The sequence below is a fragment of the Arvicola amphibius genome, chromosome X, assembly GCF_903992535.2.
Source record: "Arvicola amphibius chromosome X, mArvAmp1.2, whole genome shotgun sequence".
Lineage (NCBI taxonomy): Eukaryota > Metazoa > Chordata > Mammalia > Rodentia > Cricetidae > Arvicola > Arvicola amphibius.
The window spans coordinates 21,426,039-21,448,632 of record NC_052065.1 but is presented as its reverse complement, the minus strand read 5'-3'; the positions used below and the strand labels follow the sequence as shown (position 1 = coordinate 21,448,632).

At 38.5% G+C, this 22,594-nt stretch overlaps 1 protein-coding gene across 3 annotated transcripts in view; it reads right to left on the bottom strand.

Moving 5' to 3' along the window:
• The window catches only part of Wnk3 (WNK lysine deficient protein kinase 3), a 117,923-nt gene that overhangs the window by 36,916 nt on the left and 58,413 nt on the right, over window positions 1-22,594 (bottom strand). For all 3 annotated transcript variants that reach the window (XM_038316652.1, XM_038316653.1, XM_038316654.1), the window contains one exon: window positions 2,329-2,393. In XM_038316652.1, coding sequence (XP_038172580.1) covers window positions 2,329-2,393 — 65 coding nt within the window. The remainder of the gene's footprint in view (window positions 1-2,328; window positions 2,394-22,594) is intronic.

The window sequence follows — 22,594 nt, the reverse complement described above, 5'->3', positions numbered from 1 at the left end:
TTTCTTTTCCTCCAAACATATCTTTTAAATTATTTTTTGGTGAATCCTTCTAAAATCTCCTCATGAACCATCTCTGTAGACACATACACAAAGAGATAAAAACAAAAAAATTCCTTCTATGTCTTCATGTAAAATAATACACATAGCTGGGCAGTGGTGATGCACGCCTTTAATCCCAGCACTCGAGGCAGAGGCAGGTGGATCTCTGTGAGTTCGAGGCCAGCCTGGTCTACAAGAGCTAGTTCCAGGAGAGGCTCCAAAGCTACAGAGAAACGCTGTCTCGAAAAACAACAACAACAACAACAACAACAACAACAACAACAACAACAACAACAACAATAATAATAATAATAATAATAATAATAATACACATAAGTACAAGTAGTATAAGACTACACAAATGCTCATGGGGCAAAGGACATAACTCAGAGGTACAGTGCTTGTGTAGCATATACAAGGTCTGGGTTTCATCCCAAGCAAGCCCTTCCAATACAAATTTCTCCTGGAGTTCTTAAAATATAGAGAAGTGGCAGCAATAGGTAATAATCATTAGAGGATAAAAAAGATACGATTTTAGCTCATGAAGTAATACTTTACACAATCAAAAGTTTCCTTAAAACACTAGTTTAAAACTGGAGTGCTGGTTCAATGGTAAAATAACACTTACTGGCTCTTGCAGAGGACCTGGGATCAATTCCCAGCCCCCACATGTGAAGCCACAGTTCACAACTGTCTTTAATTCTAGTTCCACTGAGTTCAATGCCTTCTTCTGACCCTTATGGGCAACAGGTACACATGTGGGGCAAATACATACATGCAGAACACTCATAAGCCTAACAAAATAAATCTAAAATATAGCTTTTGGAACAAGATGACAGAAACTCAACTTTTCTTGCTCATTTCCTCCAAGTACAACTTTAAAAGTTCTAGAAATAATAAACTAGACAATTACAGGAGCTAACCAAGACTGAAAAAATAAAAGACTATATAAGAACCCTAAAGACTTGAAAAACAAACAACAGCAGCTTGACACCTCCTAATTACCTATCCAGTGACAAAAGGCTATCAATCTCAGTCTCATATATCCACAGTACATCCACAAAAGAAACTCAAACCTAATGTCTCCTGACTCTAGCCCATTAGCCAAAGATAGATTCCTTCTTTCCTAGGAGTACTGGGAAGAGCCTCATCAACAGAATATGGACTAGATTTCCAAGAGGAAAACTCTACCCTTTGCTAACATGGTAGGACCCAATGGTGTCAGGTGAACAAAGAAGACCAGAATAGTACAAGGACTCTAAAACTAAATTTTCATTGGAACCACAGCCTGTTAAAGAGTGAGCCAGAACACATGCACCTAAACACAGGGAATGTTTAAGAAAACAGAAGATTTAATTAGAATCTATACTATCCTAACATAATGCCTAAAATATAGAAATAAAAATCAAATTCTAGTCTTACCAAAACCGAAACAAATTAAAAAACAAATACCCAGGAAAATCATAACTTGAATGCAGAAAGACAATCAACAGACATAAACTTCTAAGATAAATCATATATTGAAATTGTCAGACAAGTCATAAGATGATTCAGTGGACTAGAGTGCAGCTCAGTGATAGAGCACTTGTTTAGTGTGCACAAAGCCCTGGGTTTAGTCCCCAATGCAAAGGAAAAAGAAATAAAAAAATGGAAAGGAAAGCCAACTTCAGCAAAAGACTGAGTGCTAATGTGCTCATGTAGCATGTGGAAGGACCCAGTAATGAAAAGAATAAAAACAAAACAAAACTTCAACAGGCAACTGCAACTACATTTGAAGCAAATGAGAAAAATAAAGTCAATGAGAAATAGAAGATTAAAAATGAGTCAAATGGAAATTATAGGACTAAACATAGAATCACAGAAATAAAACTTCACTGAATAGGAAAAAAATGGTAGACTATACCGGGCATAGAAAAGAATCAATAAATTAAAAAAAATAATAGAAATTACCCAATTTGAATAATATATAGAAAAGATTATCTTAAAACTACCAATAATTCAATTATTTATCTTGCTATGGTTTATTTTGTGAGATTAGCTGAAATCTTAATTTACATAATTTTACATTTACTTTGTAGATAAGAATACTATAAGCAATATAAAATATGGTCAATAATTTAACAATTTATATGATCACTAAATACTTAAGAAATAAGATTCATCACAATCTTATCAATCCTATACAAATACAAGAATAAAAGATTACTTTATTCAAGGGACTTTAAGCATACAAGGATATATGTTCGCATGCTACCACTGATTTCTAGGTATGAAGATGATGATACTTACCTTCGAACAAAATCTGGATTTTGAAGAGCTGCTTGTTGTTCAGCTCCTACTGGTTGGGACACAGGCTGTAAAGGGAGCAGTAATAACACCTATTATGGCAACAGCAAAGTTTATGCTAAGACATAATTTGCTACTTCAAAAAACCTCATTGTTATATTTCATTTTTTAACTTTGTAAATAATGCAAAATGTCTTTATTATCAAATGCCTATATCAATCCTAATACTGACATTAATACATCAAGTATCTCTTACTCAAGGCTTTGTCATTAAAAGCTAACAGTGTTTTGGAACATGTGGTGATGTACTCCTTTTAATCTCAGCACTCCAAAGGTGGAACTCTCTGAGTTGGAGATCAGCCTGGTGTATAGCAAGGGGTGCGCCCATCCACTGTGAAGGTGGGGCCGATCTAATGGGAACTCACCAAGGCCAGCTGGACTGGGACTGATGGAGCATGTGATCAAACCGGACTCTCTGAATGTGGCTGACATGGAGGGCCGACTGAGAAGCCAAGGACAAAGGTACTGGGTTATGACTCTACTCCATATACTGGCTGTGTGGGAACCTAATCTGTTTGGATCCTCAACTTCCTAGACAGGGATGGAGGCGGGAGGACCTTGGACTTCCCACAGGGCAGGGAACCCTGACTGCTCTTTGGACTGGAGAGAGAGGAGGAGGGGGAATGGGGGAATGGGGAAATGGGAGGAGGTGAAAATCTGTAATAATAATAATATAATAATAATAATAATAATAAATAATAACAGAAAAAAAGAAAAAATGAGTTTCAGGCCAGCCAAAGCTATATAGTGAGATCTTGTCTTAAAAAATAATAAATAAATACCACTTAATACTTTTAATTCTTGTTTTATTATCTATCACAGATAACAGATGAATCCTGAGTTACTGCAATTCCATAAGAAAATAAATCAATGAATAAAATGTTTCTCAGGAAATTGGGAATCAACCGACCTCAGGATCCAGCAATACCACTCTTGGGAATATACCCAAGATATGCCCAATCATACTACAAAAGCATTTGTTCAGCTATGTTCATAGCAGCATTATTTGTAATAGCCAGAACCTGGAAACAACCTAGATGCCCCTCAATGAAAGAATGGATAAAGAAAGTGTGGAATATATACACATCAGAGTACTACTCAGCGGTAAAAAATAATGGCATCTTGAATTTTGCATGCAAATGGATGGAAATAGAAAACACTATCCTGAGTGAGGTAACCCAGACCCAAAAAGTGGTATGTACTCACTCATTAGTGGATTCTAGCCATAAACAAAGGACATTAAGCCTATAGTTCACAAGCCTAGAGAAGCCAAATAACAAGGTGAACCTAAAGAAAAACATATATAGATCCTCCTGGAAATTGGAAGCAAACAAGATTGCCAGGCAAAAGTTGGGAGCATGGGGGTGGGGTTAGGGGTGAGGGTGGGGCTGGGGGAAGGGGAGAGGGGGAGAGGGAAGGGAGAAGGGAAAGTCTGGGGAGAGCTTGTGGGAAAGGGAGGGTGGAGATGGAGGAAGGGCAGATATAGGAGCAGGGAAGAAGATATCTACATTAAGGGAGTCATTTTAGGATTGGCAAGAGACTGGGCTCTAGAGGGGATCCCAGGTGTCCACGGGGATGTGCCCCGCTAGGTCTTTGGGCAGCAGAGGAGAGGGTGCCTGAACTGTCCTTGCCCCACTATCACACTAATGATTATCTCAAATATCACCATAGAATCTTCATCCAGCGATGGATGGAGATAGAGACAGAGACCCTCATCAGAGCAAAGGACTGAGCTCCCAAGGTCCAGTTGAAGGGCAGAAGGAGGGAGAAGATGAGCAAGGAGTCAGGACCGCAAGGGGGTGGTCTACCCACTGAGACAGTGTGCCTCTTCTAATGGTAGCTCACCAAATCCAGCTGGACCAGACTGAACGAGCATGGGATCAAATAGGACTCTCTGATTAGGGCTGACTGAGAAGCCATTGATAAAGGCACTGAGATTTGTTTTTTACTGCTTGTACTGGCTTTTTGGGACCCTAGTCTATTTGGACTCACAGCTTCCTAGACCTGTATGTAAAGCGGAGGGCCTTGGACGTCCCATAGGGCAGGGTTCCCTGCTCTCTCTCAAGCAGGGAGGGGGAGGGAGGAAAGTGAGTGGGGGAGTGGGAAGGGAATGGGAGGAGGGGAGGAAGTGTAAATTTTTGAATGGAAAAAATAAAGAAGGCAAGCATCAATCCCACTAAAAACAATTCTAAACATTTATGGGATCTATTCTTTATGAATTGCCATTAGCAACAGAAAAATAATATTAAAATGTAAATCTAACAAAAATAATTGTTCTTTTCCCAAGTAAACTTCCAATGATGACTTTTCATGTTCTAAAAGACTGAGTTCCTTCAGAGGGTAAATAAATTCCTCAGTGAACGGGTTCTTTCCTGGCTCTCTAGTTTCGCATCTCTTCTTTAAGCTACACTAGACTGGAGCTCCTTTCCATGAGTTGAGTTCTTCCATACACTATGACTCCACTTACATTCTTCTACTTCCCCAGCCCATTTTCAATCCCACCTTAGTCCTGTTCATTTATAACATACTTGGACAAACTTTCTATACAAATATATATACAATATATACATCTATGCTATATACAGTCATATGTACACATAAAATGTAGATATAAGGCTCTTTAACAGTGGCTTCCAGAAACAAACCAGTAAAATTGCTCATATCTTAGTTTCTATTATAAGTTAGGAATGATAGAGATACTTTGGAGAAATTGCTATTTCCAACACTGGACTTAAAAGATGAACTTTATAAAAAAACTCAGAGTGATAGGGTAATATCATAAAAGTAAATCAAAGGACCAACAATGCCTAAATCTTGAACAATTTGGTGTCAAAATGAGTAATAAGAGTATAGTCTATTCAATGAATGAGTTCACACTGATATGAACAACAAACAAATAAGGAAAAGGCATTTCTAACTGCAAAAGGTAATTAATGAATAAAAAAGAGATGTGGAGAAATCATAAAGCGATGCTAATACTAGTAAAAGTTAAATGAATAACAATGTAATTACATGGTTTCAAAATGTGTCCTTTTTAATTACAAAGGCAAAAGTGGTAACTTTACAGCAGCAAGATTTTAGGAAACCCCATATTAATCACATGTTCAAATTTAATCCACTGATGTTCCAGCAAATCAATATGATGTAGAAAGAATAATACAACCAACCACACTTACATGAAATTTCTGATCAAAAAAATTTAACCTGAACAGGATGATTTAGACAGAATCAAATCAAAGGATAGTCTACAAAATAATAAGTGTTTATTCTTAAGAAAGATCAAAGGAATGAAAGATGAAGGCTTAAGGAACTAGTCTAGGTTAAAGGAAACAAAAGAGACCAAAATAAAGGCAATATGTGTTTGTAAATTGAATCAAGGTTGGAGAACTTGCCAATAAATACATTATCTCAATAACAGTTGAAATTGTAATTATATGAATGTGGTATGTTTGTATATGCATGTTGACCTGTGTAGGCACACATGTAGGTGTTAAGTGTGGAAGCCTAAGGTTGATGGCATCGATCTTCCTTACATTGAGTCAGGGTCTCAAACTGAACCCAGAACTTGTAGATTTGGCTAGTCTAGCTAGGTAGCTTGTTCTAGGGATTCTGTCTTCAATACAAAGCTCTGGAATTACAGATGAGCAGCTGAAGATGCCACATACTCTGGTAGAGAAAGCAAGGTATAACTGAACTGGAAGTTCCCTCTGTGCTGGTTATCTTCCATAGAGCTGCAAGGAACTATGCAGCTGCTGGAAGAGAACTGTCATTAATAGTTTCACGTTGTAGAATATGCTTCATTTTGAACTTGTATGCCACAGTGATAAATCGCCATGAAAGACATGGCAAATGGTGTAAGAGTGGCATGTTTATTATGGTGTGTAACCAACAGCTGTCTGATAGGATTTGAGGACCACACCACAAGAAGAAAATCACATTTGGTACTTGAAACCTATTCAGAGGCCCATGGATGGGAAAGTCACATAGTGGGGAAGTTACTGCTGTTGTTTTGCTAATTGGACATGATGTACCTGTCGAATTGCCATCTAAATATTTCTGTTTATACCCACAAATCATTGCCGTAGTCAGTTTCAGTCAGACAGGCTGGTTTTTGCAGTGGGTGGTAGTTACTACAAAGACCTATAACTGGAGAGAATGTTCACAATGACTGACTACTGAAAGCTGAGCCCAAAATCATACACTTGTATTACCCACTTCAAGGCTCAGAGAACACTGTAGAAGAAGGGGTAGAAAAATGTAAGAAATAATAACTGAAGTATTGCAGAATTCTTTCTTCCTAACAACCAAGGCCATTGCACTCTTTGTACTATCAAGAATGAAAGTGGGATAAAAAAGGGTTGTGGATTGCGGAGCAGTGTGTATAAATACATTATACACACATATGAAAACGTCCAAATGAGAATCATATATATATATAAAACATGCTAATGAAAAACTAAAAGGATGGGAAAATAGCTCAGCAAAAAGCCATGTGCTACCAGGCCTAATGAACTAAATTCAATCCCTACAACTCACATGGTAGAGGGAAGAGAACCAGCACACTCATAAGCTATCCTCTGACTTCCACAGCTGTCCACTGTGGTGTGTACCCCTCACCCCCCCAAAAATAAATGTAATTAAAGTTTTTATACTAAAAAAGGGATTGATGAAGAGATATTTATAAAATTTTTAACAATCTTCCCATAAATAAGTAATAAACTACAAAGGGATAAATAGGGTTAAAAAGCCTGAAAGGCCCCATTTGAACCCCATAATAGAGCTTAATCTCACAAATACTCAAATAATCTGACTCCTTGAATATGATATACTGAAAAGAATTCCACATCAGTTAGATTTCACAGACATTCTTAAACATACACATGTAAACACATACACACACAGAGGGAGGGAGGGAGGGAGAGAGAGAGAAAGAAAGAGCGAGCGAGCATCTGACCTCTAGTTTTCAACACTGTCAAGGGGGAAGCAGACCACTGGTAGAGAACTCTTTTTTTTAAAACCTACTTACCCCAGTGAGTCTGGGACCTCAGAGGGAGGAGGACTGAGCCAGAACCTCTGTGGGTCCCAGAATTGGTCTGGGACATCAAAGGGAATAGGCAGGAACCTGAAACCTCAGCTGGTCTGAGAGTGAGTCTGGGACCCCTGAGGGAGTAAGCCTGAGCCAAGTCCTCTGCAGGTATGGGCACACCTGAGCCTGGGAACTCCAAGGGAGTAGACCAATGCCAGAGACCTGTGCAGGACTAACTCCATGCCAGGGACTTCTGCAGGAGGGGATCCAGACAAGGATTTACAGAAGCAGGTCAAAGCCTGTAACCTAGGTCAAAGTAGGCTTCAGACAGCAAACTCCAAGGGAGCAGAGCAAAGCACAGGAGTGCTAAGCTATCTCCAGGAACACGGAGTAACCAACAGGGTAACTAGAACTATGGCACTGACTGTACCACAATGAACCATCTGAGCTTTGGATTCACTGGCACCTAGAAGATTAATCAACAGAACCTAAGACAGCCCCAACCACACCTATTAGAGGAAAAGATGAGTAGAAAAGGTAAGAACACATGCAACACCACAAAGAGCAACACAACATCAGTAAAACCTAAAGACCCTACAACAGCAAGACTTGAACAACCAAATATAGATGATGAAGAAGAAACTGACCAAAAAAAGTCAGGAGAATATTTGAAACTCTTAAAGAGGAAATGAGAAATTCTGCCAAAGAAATGGAGGAAGAGACAAACAAAAAAATTGGATATCAGCAAATCCCTTAAAGAAAATTTAAAAAAAGCAATCAAACATATGAAAGAAACTATTCAAGACTTGAAAACTGAAATAGAACCAATAAAGAAAACACAACCTGAGGGAATTATAGAAACAGAAATCATGAGAAAACAATCAGGAACCACAAACACAAGCAAGAACAGCAGAATACAAGAGAGGGAAGAGAAAATCTCAAGCGCTGAAGATACAATAGAGGAAATTAGACTCATCAGTTAAAGAAAACATTAAATCTAACAAAAGCTTAACCCAAAATATCCAGGAAACATGAGACACCATGAAAAGGCCAAATCTAAGAATAATAGGTATAGAAGAAGTTCAACACAAAAGCACAAAATATATTTAGTAAACTGTTCATAGCAACATTGTTTGTCATAGCTATAACCTGGAAACAACCTAAATGCCCCTTGACTGAAGAATGGATAAGGAAAATGTGGTACATTTTCACAATGGTGTACTACACAGCAGAAAAAAAATAATGACATCTCGAAATTTGCAGGAAAATGGATGGCTAGAAAACATCATTTTGAGTGAGGTAGCCCAGACACAGAAAGACAACTGTCACATTTACTCTCTCATACATGGTTTTTAAACATAAAGTAAAGAAAACCAGCCTACAAATCACAATCCCAGAGAACTTAGACAACAATGAGGACCCTAAGAGAGCCATACACAGATCTTCTACATGGGAAGTAGAAAAAGAGATCTCCTGAGTAAATTGGGAGCAGGTAGACCTTGGGGGAGGGTTGAAGGGGAGGGGAGAGGCAGGAAAGGGAGCAGAGAAAAACGTAGAGCTCAATAAAAAAAATCAATAAAAAGACTATAAAACATTAAAAAAAACCCTACTTACCCCTACCACACAAATAGAAGATAAAGCTAAAGAACTGTTTAATATTAAAACAAACTTTTAAAAAGGCTCATAGATTTTTAATAATTATATGAAAAGATATTCATTGTCTTTGCTTGTACAGAAAATAAAAATAGGTCAGAAAGATGGCTCAGTGGGTAAACGTACTCGCATTACTTCAACACACCTATGACAGCAGCTGGAATTTAAGAGAATGACAGTAAATAGTGTTTATAAGGATATAGAGCAACAGAAGTCAAGAATAGAAAACATGTGAGAATATTCTTGTTAGGCTAGCTACTTCTGGTGAGTCATGTTTCAGTGATTTTGAAACATACTTTTGTTCCTCTGAAAAGAAATCTGAAAGGGACCCAATTCACACTTCAATTATTAAATAAAATAGTTTCAAATATAGTATTACATTAATCATTCATACAAAATGTTCATACACTGCTGGAGATACAGCTTAGTGGTAGGGTACTTGCCTAGCATGTACATGGTCCTAGGTTTAATCTACACCACCAAAAAAGTCTGTGTGTAAGATGTTTAAAAACAAAGAACAAACATTTAAATGTCATAAATTAGAATCCTTTTATAAAAAGTTCATTCTTCTGAAATTGGCAAATACATCTTTTTCTGTCCAATAACACCCAGTATTGTTTAATCAAATTCCAGACAGATATTGGAAAATCTTGTGTGTGTGTGTGTGTGTGTGTGTGTGTGTGTGTGTGAGTGTGTGTATAATAGAAAAGTCCTTAGTAAATAATGGACACTAAGTAATTACAGAGATATTTATATTGAACAAAATTTATCAATTTAACAAAATATTTATAGCAACTTTAACTATGGTTCCATAATTCTAGAAAACATCAATGAACTCATTTGTCAAAGAATCTTTACAAATGTAAAGGAATACTTCTTATTAATACTCAAAACTTACTATTCATATTAACAATAAGTATTCAAGGATATAGAGTTGGGACATACATTTTAATCACAAAGCACAAACTTTATTAAACAGAATTCATAATGGTGATGAATTCTACAGATGCAATGAATGTGCAAAACCTTTAACAATTACATAACTTTCAACAGACACCAAAGAATACACAAAAGAGAGTATGCCCACAGATGCAAAGAATGTGGCAAAACCTTTAGCTGTTCCTGAAACCTCAACACCAGAGAGTTCACACAGGAGAAAACTCCCACAAATACAAAAACCAAGGTAAAGCCTTTCATCAGTATTCAAATCTTAGGAAACATCACAAAATTCACAGGGAGGAGAGAGCTTACAGAAGAATGTGGCAAAGCCTTTAACCACAGTTAAATATTATTAAACACTAGAGGATTCATATATGAGAGAAAGCACACAACTGTACAATATATGGCAAGTCTTTTATCATTTTTCATAGCTTACTGGATACCAGAATTCATAATAGAGAGAAGTCCTATAAAAGACTCTAACTAAAATCCAAATCATTTTTAAAGATTTGCTTATTTATTATGTATACAGTGTTCTATCGCATGTATACCACCAGACCAGAAGAGTGTGCCAGATCTCATTATAGATGGTTGTGAGCCACCATGTGGGTGCTGGGAATTGAACTCAGGACCTTTGGAAGAAAGAGCAGGCAATGCTCTTAACCTCTGAGCCATCTCTCCAGCCCCATGGGTATAATTCTAATAGGTGTGCCTTTATATGTTACTTGGCCTTTTTCCTTTGCAGCTCTTCATATTCTTTATTTTTTATGTTTAATGTTTTATTATATGGTGAGGGGACTTTTTTGGTACAGTCTATTTGGTGTTTTGTAAGCTTCTTGTACCTTCATAGGCATGTCCTTTTTTAGATTGGGAAAGTTTTCTTCTATGGTTTTGTTGAATACATTTTCTGTGCCTTTGAGCTGGAGTTCTTCTCCTTTCTTTATCCCTATTATTCTTAGGTTTGGTCTTCTCATGGTATATCCTATTTCCTGATATTCTGTGTTAAGGATTTGTTGTATTTAATATTTACTCTGACCAATGAATCTCTTTATTCTATTGTATCTTCAATGCCTTTTATTCTTTCTTCCATCTCTTGTATTCTATTGATTATGCTTGCATCTGTAGTTTTTTTGTTTACCCATATTTTTCATTTCCAGAATTCCCTTGGTTGTGTTTTCTTTATTGCCTCTATTTCAGCTTTCAAGTCTTGAACTGTTTGAACTGTTTCCTTCACCTGTTTGACTGTTTTTTCTTGGTTTTCTTTAAGAGATTTATTTACAATTTTTTTATTTTCCTCCATTTTTAAAATATTTATTTATTTATTTATTTATTTATTATGTATACAATATTCTGTCTGTGTGTATGTCTGCAGCCCAGAGCAGGGCACCAGATCTTATTACAGATGGTTATGAGCCACCATGTGGTTGCTGGGAATTGAACTCAGGACCTTAGGAAGAGCAGGCAATGCTCTTAACTGCTGAGCCATCTCTCCAGCCCCCTTTCCTCCATTTTTTTTAAGGGAACATCTCTTTTCCTCTTTAAGGGTCTCTATCATCTTCAGATAGTTATATTTTAAGTTGTTTTCTTCCTTCTTCTTCTTCTTCTTCTTCTTCTTCTTCTTCTTCTTCTTCGTTAGGATCATCAGGTCTTCCTGTTGTATGACCACTAGGTTCTGGTGCTACCTTATTGTGTTTTAGATTGTTGAATGAATTCTTGCATTGGCACCTACCCGTCTCTTTCCCCAATTGGTGCTGGCAGTGTCTCTGCTTCTTGGTCCGATCCTTGCAGTCAGTGTTTGTGTCTCAGGATCCTCTCTTGGACAGATTGTTGTAGTTTCTGTCTGTGTCTTAGTGAGCCGCTCTTGGTCCACTCTGTGCAGTTGCTGTCTGTGTGTCAGAGATTCTGTGAGGTCACTGGGGATGGGTGGGTTTGGAGGCGGAGTGGACTTATAGTTTACAGGGTCCAATCGATGAGGGGGTGTGTTGAAGCAGCCTTTCTGCTTGTAGGCTTGCCTGCTGGCCATCTAGTAAAGCTGAGGCAGGAGAGGGAGGGGCCTGGGATTTTGTCCTGGTACCAGTGGCCTAGATAGTGGGGTGTTCAGCTAGTCACTCACCTTTTCGTCTGCTCTGTGCTATCACAGACTGTGTGTTAGAGATCCCAGTATTTTTAAAGAAAACATAAGAAAAATTAACACCAGCACTCAATAAAAATTCTTAGAATAATTATGGGGTCCTCTGAAGAGTAGTTGGATTTTAATCCTAGGTAGCTGCCTTTGAACTGTGTGACTGTGGGAATATTATTTAATCTGTGACTCTTGCTGAATTGAGACATACAGAACTGTACCACTCAGTCTCACAGGCTTTATGCACATCTGTGTGATAATGAGTCCATGTACATGCTCATGTAGAGCTGCAGATAGATAAAGCATGTCTCTGTAGAGTGTTTAACAGTTCTGAAGCACCGTGGAGTTTCCACTCCTCAGTGAGCAAATGGTTCTTGGCACTGGGTGTTGTTTCTGCACCTTTCCTCTGTTAGTGCTGAGGATTTATTACCACGTTAATTCTTTCACATATTTTCTGCTAAAGTATCAAAAAATAGTACTGAAAAATGTGAAAGCATTCAAGTTCCTTTTTTTCTGGTAAATGTTTGAGTAGATATATTTATCCTGAGCTGAACATTGCACAATGTATACATGTACCAAAACACCCATGGAATCTCAGAAATTAGGTTTCAGTTAAAGACTACGTATAATGTGGAATCTGGGGGTGTGGCTTAGTGGTAAAATGCTTGCTTGCTGGGCAAGCATGAGGATCCAAGTTCAGATCCTCAGTTCATATAAAACCAGGAATAGTGCCATTCATGTGTAACCTGTGGGTGGAGTTCAGAGGGTAGAAACAGATGGATTCTGGAGTATGCTGCCTAGTCAGTCTTGCAAAAATGATGAACTCCAGGTTCAGGGTGCGGGGGGGGGGGGGACCCTGTCTCTAAAGTATGGCGGGGAATGATTAAGACTCCTAATTTCAACCTTTCACTTCCACATGCAGACTCATGGGCACATGCATTCACCCATATGTACTTACAAATACATATACAGCAGCACACACACATGCACACACGCACGAGTGTCTATTACATGGTCTTGTAAATGACATTCTCCCAAACACACAGGCTGGAAGTAAAAACAAGTCTTTTTCTAGCGGAGCAGTGCTTTGTTTTCACACCACTTTCTTCCATGTGTATATTCAACATCCCTGAATGGTCTTCACGAGTTTTTATAAGATGTGGCAGATAAAAAGCCTCTCAGAAGCCAGGCAGTGGTGGCGCACGCCTTTAATCCCAGCACTTGGGGGGCAGAGGCAGGTGGATCTCTGAGTTCGAGGCCAGCCTGGTCTACAAGAGCTAGTTCCAGGACAGGCTCTAGAAACTACAGGGAAACCCTGTCTCGAAAAAACCAAAGAAGAAAAGAAAAGAAAAGAAAAGAAAAGAAAAGAAGCCTCTCAGAAAACAATAATTCACAAAGGTATTCCTTTGTGTACTGTCAGAAGAAGAACAAAACCAAGAAGAAACTAACACTTTCAAGCTTTTGAAATGAAACAAAAACACACACAAAGTGAATGCTTTGGAGAAAGTCTCAAGAAAAGGTACTGCAAACAATAATACTGTAAGCCTTAAGGCTCTTAATTCACATCCCTGATGAGTTCCACAAAAAAAAAAAAATCACTTCAAACTTTCCAGTAGTTTCTGCTATGTATATAAACCCAAAGTTTTAATTTTTACAGATTTTATTTCCATCTGTATGGACCTATCAGTTCCCATTCTATCACGTTCTTTACCATTTATGACTGTAGTATGCACTCTTCAGTACTGGCTATTTGGGGACTTTGTTCTCATTTCAGAAGACAATTTCTGTTAACTTTAAGATACCAGATGGCTGGTGGAAGATATATGTGTTCATTGTTATACGGGTTTAGTCTTTTATAATTTTTTTGTTTTTGGTTTTCTCGAGACAGGGTTTCTCTGTGTAGCTTTCGAGCCTTGTCCTGAAACTCTCTTGGTAGCTCACGCTGGCCTCAAACTCACAGAAACCAGCCTGCCTCTGCCTTCCAAGTGCTGGGATTAAAGGTGTGTGCCACCACCACCTGGCATCTTTTATAATTTTCACCTGCATGCATATAGTGAATTGATGTTATAAGAAAAAGATAGATAATAACTTTTGCTATTGCAAACATTTAGCACTGACAGCTGATACTGTTTAAAGAAGCACTGACAAGACTGGCCAGATTTTAGATTTTAGATGCATCAGATATTAGTAAAATATTTTATATTAGTAGGGTTTTTTTTTTAATTTAGTAGTTGCCCTACATTTCAACTTGAATTTCCAGGTTACAGTACATCGTGGTGGCAAGGAATTTAAAGCAGCTAGTCACATCACAACCACAGTCAAGAGAAGAGAGAAATGGATGTGTACATGCTTACTTGTTTGTGCACAACTCAATTTCTTTACTGTTATACAGGTCAGGATCTCTTGCCTAGGGAATGGTACTTCCCACAGTGGGTTGAGTCTTCTCACATCAATAATCTAATTAAAACAATCCTCAGCAGACATGCCCATGGGGAAAATAGTTTGGAGTTCAGTTAAGAAAACTATCTACTAAAACAAAAATGTCTACATCCACTGGAAGACTATAACATAATCCAGTAAGCAGCAGGCATGTTAAGTTTTCCATATTCTTATAGCTGTAGCAGAGATAAACTATCAACGGCATCAGCATCCTCTTGCTTCCACCTAGCAACATTTAGCAGTATAGAGAATTATTTTACTTCTTTGGTAGCAGCAACAGGGACCCAGTGAGAGCTGAAACATAAGAATCAGAAGACTAAGCAGCAATAGACAAAAACTAAGACATATTAGCCAGGTTTATGGTAGTTCAAACCTGTATAATCTCAGAACTTGGGAGGTTGAGACAGTAAGACTAGAAGCTGCCCTGGATTACATAGTGAGTATACAATAGTGAGATAGTATTTAAAAAAAATAGACTCAGTTTAAACAACAGAAAGAACTAAAAGAAATGAACAAGCCATGCAAAAGAGGGGATGGCACAATTTCAAAAGAGATCAAGGGCTGGAGAGATGGCTCAGAGGTTAAGAGCACTGACTGCTCTTCCAGAGGTCCTGAGTTCAATTCCCAGCAACCACATGGTGGCTCACAATCATCAGTAATGAGATCTGGTGCCCTCTTCTGGCCTGAAGGCATACATGCAGGAAGAACCCTGTATACATACTTAATAAATAAGTCTTTAAAAAAAAGAAAAGGGGGAATAAAGATATGATAAGATATAAGAGAAGACTATTGACTCTACTCTGAATTTAAAAATGGGGTTATAAAATAGGATTAAAAAGTACATTTTAAAAAAGAGATCAAGGGCTGGAGAGATGGCTCGGTGGTTAAGAGCATTGCCTGCTCTTCCAAAGGTCCTGAGTTCAATTCCCAGCAACCACATGGTGGCTCACAACTATCTGTAATGAGGTCTGGCGCCCTTTTCTGGCTAGCTGTATACTAAATAAATAAACACATAAATAAACACATAAATAAATAAATAAATTTTTTTTTTAAAAAAAAGAGATCAAAACAGGCATAGGAGCTGAGAATGTAACTCAGTTAAGAGTGCTTGCCTAGCATGCACAATGCCCTGGGTTTGACCCCAGCAACACATAAGTGGGGCATGGTAGTACATACCTGTATAATGCTAGCACTAGAGAGATCAAGAGTTCAACATCATCTTCTGCCATATAGGGAGTTCAAGACCAACCTATGTTACATAAGACTTGTCTTTTAAAATACATATTGTAGACTGGAGAGCATTAAAGGTCATGCTTACAATCAAACAGATGAAGATGTGTATTGCCTGAGGCTATAGCTCAGTGAAAGAGACTATGTCTAGCATGTATAAGGCCAGTTTGATTCCCAGCACTTCAAAAACGAATGGATGACTGAATGAATAAGTAAATATGTAAATCACCCATGCAAAGCATAGGAAAGAGATAATAATGTGAAACCAAATAAAATATAAAACATTAGCAGCTAAAAAGTCCCAAATTTGGCTAAAGACATACAACAAATCCTTAAGACTAAGGGAATCATAAACACGGCAACCCCCTAATCCATCCCAACATGCATTAAAATTACATTTCTGCAACAAACAATACAAAGCAAAAACAAAATCTAAAAAAATTTACTACAAGTTAGAAACAAAACTGTGGAATCTATATCCAAAAAGAAGATTGAAAGAAAACTAGAAAGGCAGAAGGGGAGGAGGAGGGGAGAAGGGGAGAGGGGAGGATAACTTGGGGGAAAAGAAAAAAACTAGGAGAAGGAAGTTGCTTCTATCAGAAATATTAAAAAATGACTAAATGAAGTTCTCCAAGGACAAAAGATGTACTTTTAGAAATGCTTGTAACTTCAGAAGGAACAAAACAGAATGGGCAAAAAGCTAAGGGCAAATACATTATCCTTGTCATAAGTATCTTAAGTCATATTTAATAGTTGAGATCTAATTCATAATGGCATCTAATACGATGTAGCAATATTTGAGAGAACTCCATTTCAAAAGTACAAGTGAGGGCTAGGGAGAATGGCTCAGTGGGTAAAATGTTTGTAGTGCAAAGCATGAGGACTTGAGTTAGAATTTCCCAGGACCCATATAAAGCTGAATTCAGTAGGGTACATCTGTAGCCTCAGTGTTCCTTCAGTATGATAGGAAGAAGCAGCCAGGCAGTGGTGGCGCATGCTTTTAATCCCAGCACTCAGTAGGCAGAGGCAGGAGGATCTCTGTGAGTTCCAGGCCAGCTTGGTCTACAAGAGCTAGTTCTAGGACAGGCTCCAAAGCTACAGAGAAACCCTGTCTCGATAAAAAACAGAAAAAAAAAAAGATAAGAGGAAGAGATGGAAGAATCCCCAGAAACTCATGGGTCAGCTATGCAGCAACATGAACAAAGATAGTCTGTCGCAAACAAGATACAAAGTGACAATGGATAACAAAGGTTGTCCTCTAACTTCTATACACACTACATATATGCACAAACATGCATTTATACATACACATACACCAGTTTAAAAAATAAAATAATAAAAGAACTTAAATAAACACAAGTTTTGAATGTTCTACTTGAAATACTAAAATATCAATATCAGTAGGGTATAATAAGAGTGTGTATATATATAATACACATAAGCATGTAATAACAATTGATGAAAGAGGAATCCATGAATTTGAAGGAGAGTAGGGAGGAGTAGATTGTGAGAGTTTGGAGGTAGAAAGGGAAGGGAGAGCCCTTTTGTCTGGGCTGCGACCCGGGGCTGCCTGGAATCCCTGATCCTGTGCCCTGACATTCCATCTGAACTGGTGAGTGAATGCGGACCTTGGGGCAACCTGCCCTGGAAGAGAGCACAGACCCCCTACCCCCACTTCCCTCTGAAGGCTTGTGTCTCCCAAGCTTTCCCTAGTGTTCTCAGGTGTCCTGCTCCTGTTCTAAGGCCATCCACCCAAAGGGGTCAGACTCTGGCCTCCAGGCAGGTCTGAGGATTCCTGCGGAGGGGTGCGTCTCCTTCAGATTGTGCTGCCAGGTTCGCTGTGTGGTATTCCATCCCGCCCTGCCCCCACCTTGGCCCTTTTGTCTGGGCTGCGACCCTGGGCTGCCTGGAATCCCTGATCCTGTGCCCTGACATTCCATCTGAACTGGTGAGTGAATGCGGACCTTGGGGCAACCTGCCCTGGAAGAGAGCACAGACCCCCTACCCCCACTTCCCTCTGCAGGCTTGTGTCTCCCAAGCTTTCCCTAGTGTTCTCAGGTGTCCTGCTCCTGTTCTAAGGCCATCCACCCAAAGGGGTCAGACTCTGGCCTCCAGGCAGGTCTGAGGATTCCTGCAAGGGAGTGCGGGCTTCTTCAGATTGTGAAGCAAGGAATAGGTCCTCCTCTGGCACTGGGGAGATCCAACCAGTTTCAGTCACAGCAAAGATTGGTCTAGGACACCAAACGCCTCCGGGCTCCTTTTGAAGGAAGAGATGGGCAGGCGCCAATGCAGGAGCTCCTCCAACAACATGAAAGGCAACATGACATCACCACAAGCCAGACATCCCGAAACAACAAGAATTGAATACCCTACCCCAGAAGATATAGAAGAAACCGACCTTAAACAGTACTTTATGAAAATAATAGAGGACCTTAAACAGGAGGTAAAAAACTGCCATAAAGAAATGGAGATGACAAACAAAAAGGTAGAGGAAATAAATAAATCTCTCAAAGATACCCAAGAAAAACAAGAAAGACAAGAAAAAGCAATCAAGCAGGTAAGGGAAACAGTACAAGACCTGATAAATGAAATGGAGGTATTGAAGAAAACACAATCTGAGGGACGACTGGAAATGGAAACTCTGAGTAAATGAACAGAAACTTCAGAGACAAGTATTTCCAACCGAATACAAGAGATGGAAGAAAGAATCTCGGACTCTGAAGATACAATAGAGGAAATAAACTCACAGATTAAAAAACTAAACAAATCTAACAAATTCTTAACACAAAACATTCAGGAAATATGGGACACCATGAAAAGACCAAACCTAAGAATAATTGGGGTAGAAGAAGGAGAAGAATTACAACTCAAAGGCCCAGAAAACATATTCAACAAAATTATAGAAGAAAACTTCCCCAACCTAAAGAAGGATGTTCCTATGAAGGTACAAGAAGCCTACAGAACACCAAATAGACTGGATCAAAAGAAAGCATCCCCACGCCATATAATAATCAAAACACAAAACATACAGAATAAAGAACAGATATTAAGAGCTGCAAAGGAAAAAGGTCAAGTAACATATAAAGGGAAACCTATCAGAATTACACCTGATTTCTCAATGGAAACCATGAAAGCCAGAAGAGCTTGGATAGATGTGCTACAGACACTAAGGGAACATGGATGCAAGCCTAGACTATTATACCCAGCAAAGCTTGCATTCACCATTGATGGAGAAAACAAGATATTCCAGGACAAAAACAGATTTAAACAATACGCAGCCACAAATCCAGCCTTGCAGAAAGTAATAGAAGGAAAATCACAAACCAAGGAGTCCAACAACGCCGACAATAACTCAGGCTTCTAGCGACCCTTCACCAGCACAACTAGAAGAAGGGAAACACACAAACTCTACTACTAAAAATGACTGAAGTTAACAACCACTGGTCATTAATATCACTTAATATCAATGGACTCAATTCACCTATAAAAAGGCACAGGCTAAGAGACTGGATACGAAAACAGAATCCAACATTTTGCTGTTTACAAGAAACACACCTCAACCACAAAGACAGACACCTACTCAGAGTAAAGGGTTGGGAAAAGGTTTATCAAGCAAATGGCCCTAAGAAACAAGCGGGTGTGGCCATACTAATTTCCAACAAAATTGACTTTAAACTAAAATCAATCAGAAGAGATGGAAAGGGACACTTTATACTCATAACAGGAAAAATCCATCAGAAAGAAGTCTCAATCCTGAATATCTATGCCCCTAATATAAAAGCTCCCACTTATGTAAAAGAAACACTTATAGAACTCAAGGCAGCCATCAAACCACACACACTAATAGTTGGAGACTTCAACACTCCTCTCTCACCAATGGACAGGTCAAGCAGACAGAAACCTAACAGAGAATTGAAAGACTTAATGGAGGTAATGAACCAAATGGACTTAACAGACATCTATAGAACATTCCACCCAAATAGGAAAGAATATACCTTCTTCTCTGCGGCTCATGGAACCTTTTCGAAAATTGACCATATACTTGGTAACAAAGCAAACTTCCACAGTTACAAAAAAATATTAGTAACCACCTGTGTCTTATCGGATCACCATGGATTAAAATTAGAATTCAACAACAATGCTACCCCCAGAAAGCCCACAAACTCATGGAAACTGAACAGTCAACTACTGACCCACACCTGGGTCAAGGAAGAAATAAAGAAAGAAATTAAAGTCTTTCTTGAATTTAATGAAAACAAAGACACAACATACTCAAACCTATGGGACACAATGAAAGCAGTGCTAAGAGGAAAGTTCATAGCACTAAGTGCCCACTTAAAGAAAACGGAGAAAGCACTCATTGGTGACTTAACAGCACACCTGAAAGCTCTGGAAAAAAAAGAAGCAGACTCACCTAGGAGAAGTAGAAGACTGGAAATAATCAAACTCAGGGCAGAAATCAACAAAATAGAAACACAGAAAACAATCCAAAGAATCAATGAAACAAGAAGCTGGTTCTTGGAGAAAATCAACAAGATTGACAAACCCTTAGCCAAACTAATCAAACGGCAGAGGGAGAACACGCAAATTAATAAGATCAGAAATGAAAAGGGGGACATAACCACAGACACAGAGGAAATTCAGAGAATCATTAGATCTTACTACAAAAGCCTGTATGCCACAAAATTGGAAAATGTAAAAGAAATGGACAGTTTTTTAGATAAATACCATATTCCAAAGTTAAACCAGGACCAGATAAATGCTCTAAATAGTCCTGTTAGACACGAAGAATTAGAAACTGTTATCAGAAACCTCCCTACCAAAAAGAGCCCAGGACCAGATGGTTTCAATGCGGAATTCTACCAGAACTTCCAAGAAGACCTAATACCTATACTCCTTAAGGTATTTCATAATATAGAAACACAAGAGTCACTGCCAAATTCCTTCTATGAAGCTACAGTCACCCTGATACCTAAACCACACAAAGACTCAACCAAGAAAGAGAATTACAGGCCAATCTCACTCATGAACATTGACGCAAAAATTCTCAATAAAATACTGGCAAACCGAATCCAAGAACACATTAGAAAAATTATCCATTACGATCAAGTAGGCTTCATCCCAGAGATGCAGGGCTGGTTCAACATACGAAAATCTATCAATGTAATCCATCATATAAATAAACTGAAGGAAAAAAATCATATGGTCATCTCATTAGATGCTGAAAAAGCATTTGACAAAATTCAGCACCCTTTTATGATAAAGGTCTTGGAGAGATTAGGGATACAAGGGTCATTCCTAAATATAATAAAAGCTATTTACAGCAAGCCGACAGCTAACATCAAACTAAACGGAGAGAAACTCAAGGCTATCCCACTAAATTCAGGAACACGACAAGGCTGTCCACTCTCTCCTTATCTCTTCAATATAGTGCTTGAAGTTCTAGCAATAGCAATAAGACAACATAAGGGAATCAAGGGGATTCAATTTGGAAAGGAAGAAGTTAAACTTTCATTATTTGCAGATGATATGATAGTATACATAAGCGACCCCAAAAACTCCACCAAAGAACTCTTACAGCTGATAAACTCCTTCAGTAACGTGGCAGGTTACAAGATCAACTCCAAAAAATCAGTCGCCCTCCTATACACAAAGGATAAGGAAGCAGAGAGGGAAATCAAAGAAGTATCACCTTTCACAATAGCCACAAATAGCATAAGATATCTGGGAGTATCTCTAACCAAGGAAGTGAAGGATTTATTTGACAAGAACTTTAAGTCTTTGAAGAAAGAAATTAAAGAGGATACCAGAAAATGGAAGGATCTCCCCTGCTCGTGGATTGGGAGGATCAACATAGTAAAAATGGCAATTCTACCAAAAGCAATCTATAGATTCAATGCAATCCCAATCAAGGTCCCATTAAAATTCTTCACAGAGATTGAGAGGACAATAATCAACTTTATATGGAAAAACAAGAAACCCAGGATAGCCAAAAAAATCTTATACAATAAAGGTTCTTCTGGAGGCATTACCATCCCTGACTTCAAACTCTATTACAAAGCTACAGTATTGAAAACAGCTTGGTATTGGCATAAAAACAGAGAAGTTGACCAATGGAATCGTATAGAAGACCCGGATCTTAAACCACAAACCTATGAACACCTGATTTTTGATAAAGGAGCCAAAAGTACACAATGGAAGAAAGAGGGCATCTTCAACAAATGGTGCTGGCATAACTGGATGTCAACCTGTAGAAGAATGAAAGTAGATCCATATCTATCACCATGCACAAAACTCAAGTCCAAATGGATTAAAGACCTCAATATTAATTTGAACACATTGAGCTTGATAGAGGAGAAAGTGGGAAGTACTCTACAACAAATGGGCACAGGGAACCGTTTCCTATGCATAACCCCAGCTGCACAGACTTTAAGGGCAACATTGAATAAATGGGACCTCCTGAAGTTGAGCAGCTTCTGTAAAGCAAAGGACATTGTCACTAAGACACAAAGGCAGCCTACTGACTGGGAAAAGATCTTCACCAACCCTGCAACTGACAAAGGTCTGATCTCTAAAATATATAAGGAACTCAAGAGACTAGACGGTAAAATGCCAATTAACCCAATTAAAAAATGGGGCGCTGAACTGAACAGAGAATTCTCAATAGAAGAAGTTCGAATGGCCAAAAGTCACTTAAGGTCATGCTCAACCTCCCTAGCTATCAGGGAAATGCAAATCAAAACAACTTTGAGATATCATCTTACACCTGTCAGATTGGCTAAAATCCAAAACACCAATAA